Genomic DNA, 20333 nt, shown 5'->3' with positions numbered 1-20333 from the left:
ACAATAAGGTACCGATTTTTATAATAATGTGCTCATCGTCATCGAGTAATCTATCTATATAAATAAAAATGAATTGTTGTTCGTTAGTCTGATTAAAACTCGCGAACGGCTGGGCCGATTGAGCTAATTTTGGTTTTAAAATGTTTGTAGAGGTCCAGGGAAGGTTTGAACGATACGAAGCTCGCGGGATCAGCTAGTTTAAAATAATAATAATATGTACATACAATAAGCCCCGCAGGGCATCTGAGGCGGATGGCGGGGAGTAGCGACCCCGCGGGGCTATATACCCGAGTGCTCCAGGGAGAGTATACTGTCCCCCATCTCCGGTCTGCCGGAGTGAAGCATGACGGGGGATAGGTCTCCCGCCTCTTGGCTTGCCTTCATCGGCCGGTCAGAGTGGAGTCGCAAGAGCAGGGTTAGCAGCCCGCTCGGAGGGTAGGTGCCTCGTAGTAAGTGGCGAGTGGGCCGGTGATGCTGGACCCACAGGGAGCGCGTGATCTGCGTTTAAAGTCCGCCGAGGTATCCTCACCCTTCAGCCGCTCATGTACCTGTTGCCCTCTTGTTGCTATTCAGTGATTCCCGGGGGCCCAGTAAGTGAGTTGGCGAGTCTCCACCTGCCATTTTTACGTGTGCAAACATTGTTAACGGCAGGTGCCATAGTTCCCATAGTTATCCCCATTACCAGTCCAATAGCATCCCATCACAATAGCCCAAGTAGTTTTCATCCACAGTTAGCAATAGTATAACACGGAACCGGGGATTGTCCTTGGGTACATTTCTATAGTGTATACAGGAATAATCGTCGGTTTTGTGTCACCATTTCATTAAAGTTGTCTCAAAAGGGCTTCAGCGTGTTGGCTTCGGCCCCACGTTCGCCTCCCAAAAATCCGGGACTCTATAGTCCCGAGGTCTGGAAGAGACGTACATACAATAAAAATGCTCATAGTGTTTATTAAATAAATGCACTGAATTGCTTCCTACATTTTATACACCAGTAGGTATTATATGCATTACTTACTTACTTATATGTAAGTACTTACGTCCCCACTCAGAGGCATTTAATGATTACTTAAGTCACTCCTTAGTGACGGATGCCCATTTTCGCCAACAAATACCTAAATTTAGGGATCCCCTACGAGCATTTAGGGAACACTTAATACGAATTTCGTTTTCACCAAAGTTTAAGTGCCCCTTATAACGTTTATAATTGGGGGAGCCCCTATTCTAAGTGACACTTAGTTATGGAAACGTTAAGAGATAGTTGGTGAAAACGGGCAGGAATGTCATACAAATCCTTCACTAAGGAATGGCTTAAGTGACCATCAAATGTTTCTGAGTGGGGACGTTAATGTCGGACGTTCAAATGCCTAAGTAAAAAGGCCGCTTTAAGCAGGCTAGCTTTCCTGCTTTAAGCGGTACTAATTCTTGACATTATAAACATTTTCATCCCGTTATAAATGCTATATTATTCTAGTCTGGGTAGATATTCCTTAGATAACAATCACGAAGACACAGCACGGCTCTAAGAGTCAGCCAACCAGTCAGAAAAACAAATCGATATCAGTTTCCAGCCTGGCATAGATGGCCTACCCTGTAAAGTCGGAGTCTGAGTAAGTATATTGCCGAGAAATCAACAATACCTGTAATGTACATTATAGAAGTTCTAGTACTTATGGACTAATAGACTGGAGGAACTTCATCGCTGGTACTTCTATGAGCAAGTGCAGGGGCAACGCTGCACAGTACGACAGGAAAACTGTGCTGAGCCAGTGTCCACCCTGCAAGAGACGTAATAATATGTTTAATTTGTTTAAAATATATATTTAGTTGATATTCTCTTCTTATACGAAACTTTAACGCCAGTTCAACATTACTTTGTAAGCAACAAATGACTGTGTATTTTCGTTCTGAACTGGGATAAAAATTCTACTAATGCCTCAAGAGAGTCCCAACTCACTCAATGTTTCATCTGCATACATAGTCCAACCGAATGTAAGTGTAATAAAGAAAACCCCTTGACTTCGTAACTCCTGATGACTTGAAAACTTACAATATCGAAGGCGGAAGCCCTGGTGGTGTTGGTGCGCTGAGCCAGCAGCGTCAGGGTGAACAGCCAGTGGATCAGGTAGATGGACAGCGACATGCGGCTCAGCACCGCCCAGCCGCGCCACGACAGGAACTTCCACCAGAGTCCTGAGGAATATCAGTGTGGCTTAAGCAGAAGGTTCATTTTACAGGATAATAATATAATGTCTCTCGAGTCGCTGGGCTATTTTGACGGCAAATTATAGACTTCGAAGGGGTTTCAGCGAGCAAGTTTTTGACATTCCATTAAGCTTAAAACCAGAGTGACAAAAGTAAATTATGTCGGTACCTAATCCGGAAACCAACCATGTACTTTGACATCTTCCATGGAACTGACTTTTTACAATGAAGGTACCATTTAGTTGAAAGTTGTACTTACGAAGAACTATTAAGGTAATCTGTGGGTGTACTCACTGTCAATCTTGTTGAAGAAGCCGTACAAGGCGCAAGCGATGAGACAGGAGAACACGGGGCGGTCGATCGCCGCGAACGCGCTCACCGCCAGCGGGTGCGCCACGGCCTTCATGCCGTGCCCCGCCAGCACCCACGCGAACAGACCCGGCACCGACACGCGGTACAGCACGCGGATGCACTGGAACACAATCAACACGCGACTAAATAACGCGTCTGCTTCTTATTAGGGTGCATCTACACAATGCAAGTAGCAGGAACAAGTGACAAGAGCACGCGGGTGGTGTTTTGCTGTGGTACATGCACGAGTCGCACCCGCACATTTCTAAAACGCATGTAAGCTGCGCATGTGCCTCAACATGCACAAGCTGCTTGCACCGTGTAGATGAACCCTTATGTGGGTTTATATACATTTAATTTGGCCTAACTCTTCAAAGAATACAGAGCAGAACTTTGCAAACCTTTTATCTATCACCCTATTCACCACTTAAAGCTGTGGTTGACTTAGAAAGTAATTTATGAAGGCGATAAATAGTTGTCTGAAATTGATGGTGGATCTTGAAGTTCTTGTTAAACAACTTTTTAACTAATACAACATTAGGTACAAGTTCCAAGTGACGCCTGTGGTGCGACAGTTGATTTATAATGTACCTAAGCATGACTAGCATGAGCATACCAGGCTATTCTGCGGCCGGTAGCCGTCGCTGTGCTGGCTGCGGAGGAGGAAGGCTAACGCGACGCCCAGCAGCGCGGCGGGCGCGCTGTCCCACGGCGCCGTGTACAGCCAGATGAACGAGCGCGAGCCCACGAACAGGGTCCGCATGTTCCTGGACACACGAGAGGAACGATCAGTTAGTTGTTAGTTTGTCATTGAACATCATTGGCAGTCGTTACGGGTGGTCAGAAGCTAGTAAGTCTGACAACCAGTCTGACCAAGGGGAATTCGGTTGCCCGGGTAACTGGGTTGAGGAGGTCAGATAGGCAGTCGCTCCTTGTAAAACACTGGTATTGAGCTGCATCCGGTTAGACTGGAAGCCGACCCTTACATAGTTGTGAAAAGGCTCGGAAGATGAAGCTGAGATCCTATTTTCGTTTAACGTAGTGTGACCTACTCACTCAGGAGTCATGAGCAGCACCATGGGCTGCAGCTGCCAGTGGTATATGATGGCGAAGTTGGCGGCCACGGCGCAGAGCGTCAGTGCCAGCAGGACCCTCAGCGCGGCGCGCGGCCATCTGCCCAGCACTAGCGTCAGGATCGCTGACACCACGTACAGTTGCATGTCCACTGTGAGGAACCTGGGGAAGATGATGATGAATCAACCATAAAGGGCAAAGAGATAATAATCCTTACGAATAAAACTCACAAATCTGCTGTAATGATGCATCAGCATTGATACATATTAATGAATCGAAAAGAACGGTGAAACTCGTAATTAATTGCATCTTGTGAGGAGTACAGCAGTGAAACACTCACCAGGTATGAATGAGACACTTGTCATGTGTCTGCAGGAAGTTGTCGAGGAAGAGCGCCTGCGTCCACCACTTGTGGCGGCAGCGCGCCACCTCGGCCAGCACGAGCGGCGGCCACAGCGGGCCCGCGCCGCCCTGCGCCCACCACGACGTCGCCGCGCCCAGCACGAACAGGTACAGAGGGGAGATCCTGACGAAAAAAGCATTAGCTATCATCTGCATAGGTACACTAAAAATTATGATTATAGCTATACACTAGAAATTATGTTGCCGTCGATTTAAGTTTAAACGAATTTTACTGAACTAATTCGCTGATCCCTTCAATTCAGTAGTGTCAACTGATTTAGAAAGTTGTGATTCTGGTTTGAGGTAAGGTAACTGTAAAGATTATTTTTATGTTTTGATTTGATTTGATAAGCACTACCAGGCCAGGTATTATGTAAATAAGAGTCTGCAAATTATTGCAATAACAATGGAAACAAAAAAGGACTTAGATGAAGCAGGTAATCTTTATAAATCAAATCAAATCATCTTTATTCAAATCAAATCATCTTTATTATCAGGCATCAAAGGCCCATAGATAAATACCTTAAAACTAGCATACATATGTTATACAAAAATTGTTAGTAAATAAAAACTTAAAACTATGTTAGTAGCACTTCACTTAATGCACTATCTACTATCTGTGCGGTCCTGTGGCACTTGTCCGCGGAAGCGACGGAACACCACGTCCTGTGGCCAGAAGTTCTCGTCCAACACGAGGTGCAGGAAGCACGTCGGCACTCGCACCACGAACGCCTTGAAATTGACGTTATGGCGCGACTCCAGCAGCTGCACTCTCGGGGCGTACTTCAGCTTCTGGCGCACGTACTCCACGATGTCCTCCGCCTTAGTGGTGTAGTGTAGGCGGGAGATGTACACCGGGTTATAAGACATCAGTTTACACATAAGTTCATCCTTGACGTTCTGAGGTGTAGTTCCATCGGTAAACTATCTAAAACAGCGCGTTGATGTAAGTAGATTATTTTTAAGAATCCTATGGTGCAGATTCAGACGTTACACCCATTCTGAAGTGGTTCCTGCTCGCTGCCTTTTCATTTCCCAAGACCGTAATCCATAAGAAAGTTTATAAGTGACAAACCTAGCGATCCTATGCATAAGACAGCGTGGCAGCATGGTGATGCTGAGCTGTTTCTTCGGGTTGTCTGACTGCAGCAGCAGGTTGTAGGCCAGCAGGAAGCTGGAGATGAGCATGAAGGTCTGCACGATGGAGGTACCGTTCTGCATGAAGGCAGCTGGGGCATGGGGACCCACCTGGAAGATACGAGGACGATATTGATTGACTTTGAATTATGTCCTCTAGTAATTGGAGCATGATTGGGATTAAAGATAATGATTTCATTTGAGGCAATACATTTTGTTCATATATTTTTTTAAGACTTAATTTTGTAGATCGCATCGTTGTTTATTTTAATTTTACCAATTTCACCAATCAGGCCAAAAATATAGAGTTCAATTACCAACCTTTTCGAAGTATTGAGGGTTGAAAAGATACGCGCCGTGGTAGGCCACAACTGAGTGAGCCAGGATCACTAGTATCAACGTCAAGGCTCTGAAACATACAGAAAAATCTGAAACACTGTATCATAAAATAATTAAGTTACAAAAGGAATGTAGTAATGTCTTCCTTACTTGACCCCATGCACTGGTTGAAGCGCGCTCAGCCTTGGGTCGCTGTCTCCATAATCTGCCGTCAAGCGCTGCCAGCTCGCCACGACGGACCAGGCCATTAATTGCTTGTAAGCTGCAAAAATGTATCGTACATTCACGTTTCATTCCTATGTAAAAATATATGATAGTGGTACTGGCTACCCGCCCCGGCTTTGGACGGGTGCAATGCTGATACTAAACACACTACAGAAAAATAAAATTTAAATGTTATTATACATATTATAAACCTTCCTCGTCAATCACTGTATTTATTTAAAAAACCGCGTCAAATTCCGTTGCGTATTTTTAAAGATTTAAGCATAGATAGAGATATAGAGACAGAGAAAGCGACATTGTTTTATACCAGGGATGGCGAACCTTTATTGATTTACGTGCCAAATTAAATAAAAAACACAATGCTTTACCCCTCTATTAACAGAAAAAGTAAAACATTTATCAAGAAGGGACTTGTTTTTGATTCGCCTATTAACATATTTGAACATCAGCTCAGATCTCTAAATAAAATAGGCTCTATTCTGAATATAGGACGTAGTTCCTTTGTGATCCGGTTGAATCCACGAGCAATATTTAAGAGTTTATGCCCAATTCGTCATTTTAGTGATTTGGCATCCATAAAAAACGTGTCCCGATTTGTCATTCGATAAAATATTTTATTTTGCTTAGTCTCAATTCGTCATCCGTACTTTATTTTGTAAAAAGTACTGTCAACAAGAAAAGCTTTACAATATTGTAATTTATGTTGTATATGTTTTTTTCCGAATATGGCAAGATTAATTAAATTATTAATAAAATCGCGATTTCAACGCCGTCACACAACGCACAGCCAAAACCAAAATACCAGGATCGCATAAATCAGATGAGTAATATACCAATCAACGAGTGTCCATGGAACTGCCCACCGTGTACTAGGACCGCATAACTTACAGGAGTATAGCAGTCAAGAGTGTCACGATTTTACGATATATAAAATCAGGTAATAAAATAGAAGCCTTTTGTTTTCTAGAAAGAGACAAAATATAGAAGAAGGGACAAAGTATGGTCCGGTTTCTATTGTTTTGTGTAAGTAACTATTTACTATTATCGGTATTAGCAAAAAAAACATGTGGTCTAAATGCACTACTAGTTGGTTGTTGAGTTAGTAAAAATGAATACCGGAAAAACAGTAAATAGCACAATTTGCGACCAAAACTTAAGCACATTTAAATAAATAAAATAAAATAAATATATTTTCTTAATTGTGTATGGATGGTAATTGTCTATTTCACCACCACCCTAAGGTAGACTGATAGAGAACGCCTAAGACGTTAAGTCCGCCGTTGTACAATGTGCAAAAATTATTTTAAATAAATAGTAAGAACAAGAAGTTTAAGAAGATAATTGAACTGAAACGTTCTGTTTATACGAACAAGGTTGAATTAAAAAAAAAAAAAACTGCAGTATGTGCAACACAACTGCTGACTAGATTCAAATTATTTTTGTTTGTGAATATTTTTATGTATACAATCTCTTTGCTAGTTATGGGCTCCTGGTACTTTTGTTACCGGTACAAAAAGTATCGAGTCACATTTTCGGATTTATAAAATGCCCATGTTGTCTTCACCTGTGTTTTAATGTAAATTTTATTATTTTATTATTTATAAGAGAGCTATTAAAACCTTTATTTATTTATTTATTTATACTTTATGTACAAAATAGGTACATTGGCGGACTTAATGCCTCAAGGCATTCTCTACCAGTCAACCATCGGGTTAAAGGGAGAAAATAAATAGGTAGTACAAAAAAAAAAAAAAAGAGAAAGTCATGAATAGATATGAATAAAAACATATTACAATACATAAATACTTAATACATAATAATATATATATATATATATATATATATATATACATAAAAATAAAATATCAAATCGATAAGAGTGACGACGACTCAATTAGGTAAAGAGTTTAAATAATGATGGCGAACTTTACGCTTGAAGGAATACTTACTGGGTGCCTTTTTTATGTCAAGGGGAAGAGCGTTCCAGAGTTTAATTGCTGATACAGCAAAAGAATTAGCCATAAATCCGGTGCGGTGACATGGAATTTCGAGCAACAAATTCTCAGAGGAACGCAGGTTACGGCTATGAGAACTGCCCAATAACTTAAAATAATTTAGAAGATAATCAGGAGCACAGGGATCGTTGAGAATAGAGAAGCCTTTACCTACATCGAAGCTTTTCATTTAAAATTTCTTCTAACACTTTTATTTCTGACGGTACTCTGCTACGTGAAATTTTATGCGGGTGACGAAAGGAAACTCAAAATTTTAATATCATTATTTATTTTGCTCGAATGACCAATTGGGATTTGGTGTATGGAAAAAATAGTTGGTGACCAATCGGTACTAATGACAAATTGGGAATAACTCATATTTAATAGTACGTCGTTATGGTCATAACTACAATTGAAAACTTGCAAATTAATGGCGTGCCCAAATTATTTAGCTACGTGCCACCACGGGCACGCGTGCCATTGGTTCGCCATCCCTGTTTTGTACTGATATTTCAAGACTGCGAAAAATGTGTGAACTAAAATATCTCAAGCTTCCCCTTGGCTCGATAGATGGCGTTGGGATCGAGTTAGATCGCGCTATGGTTTCGTTACCGCGGCAACACGACGTCGGCGCGCGCGCAGTGCGCAAGTTGCCATCGGGAGGGTCTTAACTGACTCGACTGAACAGCGAGTGATGAACTAGGAAATGATCTAAGTGATTATACTTCGCTCGCTCGAACCTCAACTATCGCAGAAGTTCGAGTCGAATAACTGACGCTGTTTTTGGCCTTTTTATACATTGAAAATGATAACAACACGTCAAGTTAAGTATTATTATATCCCTTGTTTTGACATACTCTTTATGAAATATTTCTTTTGGCATGATGATGGTAAATAGGTAGAGCACATTACGACATAATTATCTTTTAGGAATTTATGTATAAATTAGGCATTAGGCACCTACCTATAACTTAAAGTCAAAAGTTTTGGGTGTGTGTGAATCATGTTAAGTATGTATTTATAGATATCACTCTTTATTATGTGCATAATATTTGTTAACATTTAAAATACACTGTGTTGGCGACTTATATACTTTATGCTAATTATAATATATTGTAGCTTTCGTTTAAAAACCTGCATTTTTGCTTATTTATAAACAATGTTACGTAATAGCTGATGCGCGAATTCGATTCGCACTTGTTTTTTTCATACAAGAACAATAACCGCGAATAAGAGCTAGTGTAAACACAGATAATAAAAAAAAACACTTACGTTTCTCTGTCTCGTTCTCTGTGTCCTTGACTCTGAAGACATGATAAGCTGTCCCCACCACGTTCATCAGCAGTATCAGACCCGTGATGTACAAGAAAGCCATGTCCCAGGTATCCACCGGCTTCCCTTCGCTGCCTGGTCTGCTGCAATAGTTGAAGGTCGTCAGGTTGGTGCCGAGGCCATACTGGGCGATCGTCAAGTTGTTCACGCAGCGGCTGAACGTCTCTCCAGGAGTTGTGGGGGGCATGTGCTTGCAGGAGGTGGACAGACATAGTCCTCGGTGGATCAGCGTGTGGTTGTATTGGTATGGGCCGTCGGAAAAGTGCTGAAAATGAGAAAACATTTTTTAGCAATGACAATTTGTTATTCATTAACCCAATGTCACGTGGTTTACAATGCAAACTTTAAAAATAAAGATGTCTAAATAAAATCCTATAAAAATTTTAACCAGACAATACAAAACAAACAATGAAAATTCAACAAAATTATTCGGAATTCTTTTAGATATCACGAAAATGAAATACAAAAGCTTTACTACTTATTAAGATGTTTGTGATGTCCTCTCATGCATTAATTTAGGGTGCGTCTACACGGTGCATGCAGCTAAAGCAAGTTAACATGCGCAAGTGACAAGTGACAACCACGCGGGTGGGTATTTTGCTGTGGCTGTGGACCCGCACGTTTTTACAATGCATGTAACCCGCGCATGTGCCTCAACATGCGCAAGCTACTTGTGCCGTGTAGACGCACCTTTACTGCACGTCTTGTGCGAGTGAGGGGAGTTTTTGGCAGCAGATATTTTCTGGTTTGATTTTTAATTTTTTGCGCAAATAGTTTAGACAATATCTAGTTAATGAATATTCATATAACGTTTTTTTTAAGTCTGTCTGCTTACCCGTGCGACATGCAAGAGTTGCGGGTTATTGTGCGCGCGCAGCTCGAAGGCGCCGAGGCAGTAGGTGCCGCGCCGCGCCGCGCACGCCTCCCAGTCGTCCAGCGCGTACAGCCGCGGCAAAGAGAAGTACTCCTCGTCTGGGAACAACCGTTATTGCAACTATTAAAACACGTAATCATCATTATCAGCCTTTTTATCACCCCACTCTTGGACATTTAACCAGCATGTCGTGCTCAATGTTGGCTGGAGACCGATGATATAGGTACATAAAGCAAATCCATCCAGTAGGTAGGTATTTGCTGTACACAGAAATGGCCTACCTATAAAATCAGTATGAACCATGTACGAAGAGATACCTCTGGTGATCATCGTTAAGATGAACATGAAATTCGGTATACCTACCTACGCTATCACAACGTTGCGATATAAATAGCGACATAATTAAGTCCAATGACTTGAATATGATTTGTTTTCGCAAAGAGCGCGGTTCGGGTGCCGTAGTACAAACCGGTAGCTGTCAGTTGTATGGAAATACGCGGTAATATTGACCGGATGAACGAGCGAAAAATCCGAAAATCCGCTGGCTTGAAAGCCACCAACTTTTGCATCCGGACTTTTGGATTGGCTATAAAATTCCAAAACAAAAAAATAAATAAAATCAGCAGCACGTAAAAAAAAAAAGTTCTCAGCATGCAAATAAAATTCTCATTAAAACTTCAGTGTTTCAGTTATAATAATTTGTCATGTTTAAATGACATAAATAAGGTCATTCTTCCGGATTGTGATAACTTAATATAGTAATAACCAGATACTGTCATATTTATAGTTATTGTATGTACTTGTTGTATATTCGAAAAGAAAGTATTTTTAGCGTGACATTGACCGAAAGGTTTTGGACGAGTTACCGGTGAACTTGAACGTTATTACGAACCTCTCTTGTCGTGCTTACCTGCACCCAGTCGGCGCAAAAGGTAAATACAATTTATTATTTGTAATTATTTTATGTTGTTTGTAGTTGTTTCTTTTATGTTATATCAAGTAATAAGAGGTCTGTACCCATTGTGTTTATTATGTTCCTTGTTATTTAATTAACTTAACTGCAACACGTATTATGAAATAATTACTTAGTTACATTGTAACATTAACTATTGTTCTTAAATTCGTATTAACTAGATTTACATCTAGACAGAAATAAAATGAAAAAAAAACCTAATTATCTAGAAGTCTAGAGGCTATGATGGGTTAGATTTACGTCACATTGTTGACGTCACCTGGGACACGCCTTCCGTGGTTCCAACAGAAAGTTTATAAAAATATCCAAGTATTTTTAAAGCTTCAAGTCCATGTTTTTAATAAAAAAACTTTAGGATATTAACTTAACATTAAGAAAAGAATTGTTTACTTGCTGCATTTAGGAACTAATAAAAGATTACTATAATCGTTATAAATGAAAATATCCGCATCGTAATATTGGCGGTCACGCAGCGACAGTAGGTAAGCGTGGATCACAATGAGCGGTAAAGTGACAACATTGCAGGAAAAGCGATGGGTGGCCACCGCCAGTCGCCGGGCTATGGGGAAATGGACAATATGGCCGCTTTAATGTTATAGTCTATTGTAAGTGTGTTCCTTAGTGGGTGGCATATAATACTAGTGTTTAATAATGAAATGATTAGCAATACTTTTTATCGGTAATAGGTAATAATATTTGCCTACGTTTGGATTAATCATTAAACGCAAGTGCTTCTGGGTATGAGGAAGCGATCATACAACTGGGTTTCAGATCACACAAATTAGCAATTGCTAATGTCGAAGAGAGTTGTAGGTTCTGTAAATCATTATTTATATTTATTTATTATTCTCTGAGATAATGATAATGTAATTAAGCCGTGTATTGATTGTATTTTTGGAAAGAAAGGTGGTAGGATGATAATTAATTTATAGCCAAAAGGACCCATTATACATCAGGAAAGTATGCTAATTATTATTTAAAAAAGAAATACTTATGCCAAAATACGATCAAAGTACAGTTACCGGCACGGATGTCGGGCTCTCGGCGGAAGAGTGGGGGTCGCTTTGCGCACCCGTACGCATGAGGCACTAAGGCAGTAAATCGCTTGTGCGCAGGTGAAGGTCAGGGCTCGACATCCGTGCCGGTAACTGTATCATTATGGTAGTAAATAAGTCTCAAAAAAGTATGCCAAAAAACTGTAACTGTTAGATTTGGGACAAAATAAATTATGCGAAAAAAGGGGATAGGTACTGGATACGTTATGCAAAAATCGTTTATAGGAATGATAGAAGATGATCAGGGGTAATCTTTGAAATTGAATAGAACTTATCGTTTACATTAAAAACAAAAGAAAGGCACTATTTACTGTATAAACTTTATTGTATGGATTTATTGTGTGAGTGGAATGACCGTAGCTCAAGCTCTGCAGTTCAGCTTTGGCGCGGAAGTTATTTTCTAAAGGTTACCAGTACTTACACCACAATATGTGTTGTATATCTACTTACCAGACATTTACTTTTTTGACACATATTTACACAGGCCATTTATAGAGTTTTCGAAAAGACAGTAAACCGCCTTACCATTGAGTTGTAGGCCGGCGGCGGAAACCGCCAGCACTATTAACAGGAGCCATGTGACCATCACTGACACTTATTATAACAAACACATAAACACCACACACTATTTAAAAATAATATATTATAATACTATTTATTTTGTTTACTTTTTCTCAGTCTAAGATTTGACCACTAAACGCTAGTGTATTTTGTATAAATGAGCTGCGCCGACGAGGTTCCTTATATTTATACTAAGTATCGCACTCCGCTGCGTCTGACACCTGTCTGACGCAAGGACCTCAGACCTCAGAGCTATGTCCTGTACCGAGGATCTCCCCACTGTCTTCTTCGTTACATACGTAAGGCTGCCTTTTAAGTTCTGTCGTTTGCTGATTTCCCGCGATTATTAGAAAAAAAATATATGCCTTTCATCTTCTTGAATTTAGAATTCGAAAACAAAAGAATGGTCGAATAGTTTTATTGTATCGTCCATTCAAACGTGGCAGGTCGGTTGTAAAAATGGAAATGTCTAAGGAAAATTTGCGAGCGATAATTTTCTAGAACTTTAAAAGGGGGTTGTCGCGACTTACTAGTGCTTTGAAGAGATTAGTTCTGTATTTAATGATGTAGCACCATGCCTTAGGACCGTAGAACGCTAATATTTAGGATTTCAGCGTGGCCACTCTAGCCTCAGTGACAAGCCACGTGAAGGTCGTCCAAAAAACGCCATGACGGAAGATAATATCGACGCCTTGCCGCAACTAATTCTCGCAGACCGATATGTAACATACTGTGAAATAGAGGCATCCGTGAGCATTTCAGGGACCACTATCCAAAAAATTCTGCACGAAGAACTTGGCGTAAAAAAGTTGATCTCTCGTTGGACACCCCATTTGCTTAGCGGCGACCAACGAACAGCCCGTGTAAGTTGATGTCGCAAAACTCCGCAACGATTCAACCGAGGAGAGTCAAAGCATGTCTATGATATAGTCAGAGGTGACGAGTCTTGGATGTATGCTTGCGATCCATATTCCAAGCAGCAGTCAACTGTCTGGGTCTTCCAAGACAAGCCAAAACCGACCAGAGTCGTTCGTTCAAGAATCACTTAAAAAAAAATGGTTGCCTCGTTTGTGGCAACGGGTGGCCAGTGGCCACCTCGCCACTATTATACTAGAATATTGCAAAACGGTTACCGCTGCCTAGTATACCACTATTTGTTTGCACAAGCCATCACCGAATTAAGAAAAAAATATTCAAGACGTCGAATGATCCGTTTAGTCGTATAATGCCTAATTCGCAAAATGGCACCCGATTCTTAAAAGGGCCAATTCGTGAATGGACTAGTTCTCAAAAGGACTAATTCGCGAAATGGCTAATTCTCAAAAAGACTAAGTAGTAAAATGCCTAATTCGTAAATGGACTCATTCGTAAAAGGACTAATTCGTAAAATGGCTAATTCTTCAAATGGCCAACTTTTACCAACTCCTGCCATGAGTTAAATTACATGCATACATACAGTTTAAACAAAAGTCGTGGTGGCCTAGTGGGTAAAGGACCAACCTCTCAAGTATGAGGGCGCGGGTTCGATCCCAGGTCAGGCAAGTACCAATGCAACTTTTCTAAGTTTGTATGTACTTTCTAAGTATGTCTTAGACCACCAATGACTGTGTTTCGGATGGCACGTTAAACTGTAGGTCCCGGCTGTCATTGAACATCCTTGGCAGTCGTTACGGGTAGTCAGAAGCCAGTAAGTCTGACACCAGTCTAACCAAGGGGTATCGGGTTGCCCGGGTAACTGGGTTGAGGAGGTCAGATAGGCAGTCGCTTCTTGTAAAGCACTGGTACTCAGCTGAATCCGGTTAGACTGGAAGCCAACCCCAACATGATTGGGAAAAAGGCTCGGAGGATGAGGATGACATACAGTTTAAACATTTATGCTGAGATTTCCTCAATATTTTCTTCAACTGTTTATCCACAGTAACCGACCCCATACACTCGTTTTTATTGACACATCGCCAAAACGCACAAGATGGAGAAGATGATAAAATGCTGGTTTTCACTTCAAAATTATCTCGAAAAATTATAAAAGGATCGAGTAACCATTATTGGTACGGTGATGGAACATTCAAGAGTGTTCCAAAACCTTTTTACCAACTTTATACATTACACATAGATCTGAATTCTGATGTAAATACAACATCACTAGTTCCTGTCGTGTATGCACTCCTACCTGATAAAAGTAAAATGACCTACACTAGGTTTTTTCACTTGATTAGAGACGTCCTGTGGGTGACGATAAAAACATTTAAGAGCGATTATGAAATTGCAGCTATGAATGCGGTCAAAGAAGTTTTTCCACTAGTTAAAGTCAGCGGTTGTTCATCACTACCAAAAAGCTGTTTGGAAGAAGGCTAAAGAACTAAAAGTTAACGAAACAAGTGACCACAGAAATATTATTCGGAGAGCAGCTATTCTGCCACTTCTACCATCACATTTCATCGCAGAAGGGTGGCAAATTATATCCGAAAAGATGGAAGCTACTCGTAATATGGACAATTTCCTTCAGTATTTTGAAAAGCAGTGGATCAGATTGGGGTCAACACTTCTTAGCTGTGCTGGACAACGTCATCGTACGACAAACGCACTGGAAGGATGGCACCATCGACTAAATGTTTTGATTCCAAAAGGTCCAACATTATTTAATTTTATCCATAAACTAAAGAAAGAATCCCAACATTTTGACATACTCATGATAAAGAATCTTTTTACAATACGACGAAAAAATCGTAGAAATAAAGATATACAATTTGACACACAGTATAATAAATTATTAGAAAAATTAAAAGCCAAAAAAATATCTGTTGAATATTTTTTTCAAAAGATAATTTATTACCAACTATTATTATAATGTTGTATTTTTTTTGTTTTTGAGACATTGTAAGGTGCTTTGTAAATTTAACACGTTATAGCCATAATAATCATAATGTTTTTTTAGTTACCTATATGACATATTGTATGGTGCTTTGTTGATTTAACTTTTTCGCCAGAATAATTATGTTTTTTTTTAGTTATTTGACATATTGTAAGGTTCTTTGTTGATTTAACTTTTTCGCCATAATAATTATGTTTTTTCAGTTATATGACATATTGTAAGGTGCTTTGTTGATTTAACGCTTTTTCGCCAGAATAATTATGTTTTTTTTTAGTTATTTGACATATTGTAAGGTTCTTTGTTGATTTTTTCGCCATAATAATTATGTTTTTTTCAGTTATATGACGTTTAAAAGGTGCCTTTTGACGTTTGTTATATTTTATATGTTGGCTACTAGAAGCAAGGTTTGTTTGTATTCTTTTAAATGCGAATTTTATTTCTGAGATGATGATTGTAAGGCGATTTGTTGATTTAACGCTTTTTCGCCATAATAATTATGTTTTTTTTTAGTTTTCGCCGTAATAATTGTTTTTTTTTTTAGTTATATGACATGTTGTAAGATGTGGTGTTTTTCGCAATCTAGGATTGTTTTATAATAAATGCTTATTTGCTAAGTTATTGTTTTGTTTGCATTTGTTATAAAATAGAACATAAACTAGAAAATTAAATTAGTTTTTTCATGTCATTTAACTCATGGAATGAGTTGGTAAAAGTTGGCCATTTGAAGAATTAGCCATTTTACGAATTAGTCCTTTTACGAATGAGTCCTTTTACGAATTAGGCATTTTACTACTTAGTCCTTTTGTGAATTAGCCATTTCGCGAATTAGTCCTTTCGAGAATTAGTCCATTCACGAATTGGCCTTTTTGCGACTGTTTGCCATTTTGCGAATTAGGCATTATACGACTAAACGAATGATCCTGCACCATGACAGTGTAAGTTCGCACACCGCCCGCCAAACAAATACGTTTTTGAATTCCCAAAATGTTGAAATTTTGGATCATCTACCTGACAGCCCTTACTTAAGCTTCTAACTATTTTATTACATTCCCTAAAATTAAGCAAATTCTTCGTGGTCTACCTTTCAGCACACCTGAAGAAGATGTTGACGCTTGCAAATAGGCCGTTTTGACTAGCCCCACTTTGGAATGGAATAAATATTTCAAAAACTGCTTTGAACGTACTTATGCAAAAGTACATTAAATATCCCTAAGTATTCTTAAAAAAAAAACATTTAATAGTAATAACCTATTGGATTGTCTATAATTATTTCAAACGACACAACTTAAAAGTAATACCTACAAGTTGTAAGCCGGGTGAACCTGTTCACGTATCCCGGCCAGTAGTTGCAAATTCTCGAGTGATAGTCGTTGAGTTAATTGCTGTGATTGCTATCCAATGTCAAGAGCAGATATTTTCGTAACGGAGTTTTTCAAAAGCTCTATGTGTAGCTTTTGTTTGTATGTATTAAAAGAATTATATTTCATGTGGTATCGGTTTTATATTTAATTAAGCTGCTTAGGTATTCATCTTCTGCCTAGCTTTTTCTCAACTATGTTGGAGTTGGCTTTCAGTATCACCGGATGCAGCTGAATGCCAGTGTTTTACGTTTTTGTCGAGCTACCTATCTGACCTCCTCAACCCAGTTATCCGGGCCACCTGATGCTGGAAAGACTGGCTTCGGGCGAATGCCAAATGTGTTCAATGCAAATGACTGCCAAGAACCACTAATTAGTTGATGAAACTCGAGGATAGCAGTTTCGAAGGTAACTTTGTCTGTTTAATCAGAGCAAATGCATAATATCGAGAGCAACCTACAAATGTGCACTCGGAAATGCAGCCAGCCTGCAGGGCATGTCAAATTAAATTATTAACCTTGTCAGTAAGGTTGATATTAAAATTGTCGTGTTTACATAACTCCGGGAACTCATTTTTGTCAAAATCTCGAACACTAGTTCTGTGGTAATGACTTATTGCACCAAAATCAAAATCAAAATGTCTGGTTTTCCAGTTGTCCTGTGGTTAGATATTTCCATATCATTTGTCGGTGTCTCGTAGCACGGGGAGATGTCTCAACGGCATCGTCGGCATCAAACAACCAGTTTTCAGCAACTTTACAATATTTTGGTAAACGAAAATCTAGCGTTTGTTCCTACATATTTTATTAAGCTGAATAACTTGTTATATCTTACTGTACCAACTAACTAGATACGTAGTTTAGCTCATTATATCTACGACCGTTTGAAAATAAACTACGATTTAACTTTATTTAACCATGCTCCTTCATGCATTAAGCAGTAACGTAAGTAGCAGTACGTAAGTAGTAGTACTTGCCTAACTTTATGATGGTAAAACCAAATAAACTGTCCTCTAACTTGATATAATTCCGGTGAGACAACTTGCCACCACTTTGATTGCATTGTATAGGAGACTTTATTGACGTTGGAATTCGTAAAAAGCTTAAAAAGAATTGCGTTTCTCAGTAATCGTGAGCTATCGATAACGACTTATCGGGGCAAGCAGATGCATTAGTACCTAGTTACCTATTTTCAATTCCTAGGATTACAGAATATACTTTTTCCTATAGTTAACACACAAATAGACTACGGTGCAACACGACAGACTATATGCTATTGAAGCTTCAATTCAGGAATTTGAAAAAATACTGGTCCACTCTTAGCGTGACCAGAGAGGCTGGCGTGTTCTTTGGTCGAAGAATAAGCATTGACATGCAACGTCGCCGCAGGTCAGTGATGCAAAGGATTATTTTATTATCTACTAGCTTCTGCCAGCGGTTTCACCCGCATCCCGTGGGAACTACTTCTCGTACGTAAAAAGTAGCCTATAGCCTTCCTCGACAAACGGGCTATCTAACACTGAAAGAAATTATCAAATCGGACCAGTAGTTCCTGAGATTAGCGCGTTCAAACAAACAAACAAACTCTTCAGCTTTATAATATTAGTAGGTATAGATTCATTTTCACTCCTTGAATAATAATTTAGTTTAGCTTTAGTTTTTTTTAAAAATAATATGTATATTATATAGTCCAGTAGCTAAGTAGGTATATAATTATAAAATGTTATATAAGTGTCATAATATTTTCATTTTTAAACAAATGAAAACATAGATTTTATCAAAGCGTCTCATCATGTCATTTTTCCCAGTCAACAATGATTTTGCATATTTTTATGCATATTTTTAGCACATACACTGTTAATGTGTTCTCTAAGCCTGACTTTTCTAAACTTAAAGTAATAGTGAATAGTGTATACTTACATGCACAACCTAATCATACAGGTAGGAACAGTTCAGAAAACTGTAGCTTACGACTCCCTTAAAACTCTGTATTTATTTAGAACATCTCAAGTATTTTGTTCTAGAAAACTATCTAAACCAGTGGGACAGGGACAAGTCTTATACCCACATAATATATGTATTTCAAAAGTGATTACCTACAACAAAGAAATAAATTTATTAAACCTCGCTCAGGATATAACTGTGCGGATGAAACCGTTAGATATGTTTAAACATATCTAAAATATCTACACTGTCACATTTTATTTGGAGTTCACACAAATTTCCCCTTTACGTCAACAGTGTACGTTTGTATGTGGACTTCTTAGAACGATATTATGATTAACGTCATCCCCGAACAGTTTTCTGGTGTGAACGTGACTGCTTACATCTGCCTAATATCTTCGTGCCCCTGATGAAACATAACGACAAATTGTAATTTTTTTGTACATCTTGTTGTACTCGAACAAAAACTCGTTTTTTGAACAAAAACGTTGATACTCTATAATATTCATCATCTTTGAAATATGTAAGCATACAAATAATACATGCGATGGCACAAAGTTTCGCAAAAAGTCGTTTCGTATTTCAAAGATAAATGAATGAAAAATATATTATTAAAATTGTTTTAAAAATATCTTGTTAATAAAATTCAATGAAATGTAGCTCGGGTTTACAGGCCCCAGATTTCTATATTTATGCTAGACAGATAATATTAATATGTAGAAGATTTAGCGAAAGGTTAACTAGTTAACTAAGACCAGATTACGAGTAGGTATCGTGTATCCACTCGGAGCATGTCAATAACTGGATCTGACATAGGTATTTGTTACGTTGCATCGCAAGGCCGTGCCTATATTGGCATTTTTTTTAACGACGTCAAAAATCATCAAATGACCCCTCCCGCTGTGGGTTAGCAGCGGTGAGGGAGTGTCAGACTCTTACTGATTAAAAACCGTCGTGTTCCGTCGTAGGCCTTTTATGTACCAGGGCAGCGGTATCTCTTTCGAACAACCCGCAGCCCCGGCAGATCACAGAGCACCTTAATTCGTGTTAAATGCTCTTGGCAGCAGCTACAACAAACAACTATCCTTACAAATCTTCTTAAGCCCATAATGTATGATTTGAACTAGTTTCCTCGCGATGTAAATTGTCTTATATCCTGTGATTCTGCGATAACTTCATCAGCTACAAATGAGCGTAAGATCATTTTTCATTTTCAATTAAGGCCGCCAGCAAAAATAAAATGGTGTCGTACTTCCTTCCTTGCCATACACTTGTATCATCCGCAGCACCTTCCGACTGAACACAGCATCATCTGTCTTGTCTCACAAGGTTGGCCATTGAGTGCGCCTTAACGAGAGAGCGATTGAGATAGCGGACAATATCATAACTCAGGCGGTATTTTTTGTGTTGGACTTTTTAACCGACTCCCCGAAAAGAAGGTTTTCAAGTTTGTGTGCTTTTGTAAAAACGTGTTATTTAAGTCTCTGATGACACGACAAAACAACTTACATCGTGTTTGGGCTCACATTAGTCAAATTGACGACAACCGAAATCCTCTAAAAACACAAACGCTCTAAGTTTTAAATAAATGAATCTAAGTTCTATAAGTCGACACATACAGTACCTAGTAAACAGAGC

General features: G+C 39.1%; 2 protein-coding genes across 2 annotated transcripts; both read right to left on the bottom strand.

Annotated features, from left to right (window-relative positions):
* Positions 1-1078: 1078 nt before the first annotated feature.
* Positions 1079-5265, bottom strand: LOC124639493 (O-acyltransferase like protein-like). Its single transcript, XM_047176881.1, has 7 exons — positions 5108-5265; positions 3971-4156; positions 3613-3792; positions 3173-3323; positions 2500-2677; positions 2051-2193; positions 1079-1778 (listed from the first exon to the last, which is right to left on the bottom strand). The coding sequence occupies exons 1-7, from the start codon at positions 5251-5253 to the stop codon at positions 1671-1673; spliced, it is 1092 nt and encodes a 363-aa protein (XP_047032837.1). The 5' UTR covers positions 5254-5265; the 3' UTR covers positions 1079-1670.
* A 213-nt stretch (positions 5266-5478) lies between these two features.
* On the bottom strand, positions 5479-12575 carry LOC124639609. Its single transcript, XM_047177051.1, has 5 exons — positions 12487-12575; positions 9895-10031; positions 9000-9324; positions 5659-5770; positions 5479-5578 (listed from the first exon to the last, which is right to left on the bottom strand). The coding sequence occupies exons 1-5, from the start codon at positions 12545-12547 to the stop codon at positions 5479-5481; spliced, it is 735 nt and encodes a 244-aa protein (XP_047033007.1). The 5' UTR covers positions 12548-12575.
* Positions 12576-20333: the final 7758 nt, after the last annotated feature.

This window comes from Helicoverpa zea, chromosome 19 (assembly GCF_022581195.2).
Source record: "Helicoverpa zea isolate HzStark_Cry1AcR chromosome 19, ilHelZeax1.1, whole genome shotgun sequence".
Taxonomy (NCBI): domain Eukaryota; kingdom Metazoa; phylum Arthropoda; class Insecta; order Lepidoptera; family Noctuidae; genus Helicoverpa; species Helicoverpa zea.
The sequence above is the reverse complement of the archived record's forward strand: the minus strand, read 5'-3'. Positions and strand labels throughout refer to the sequence as shown.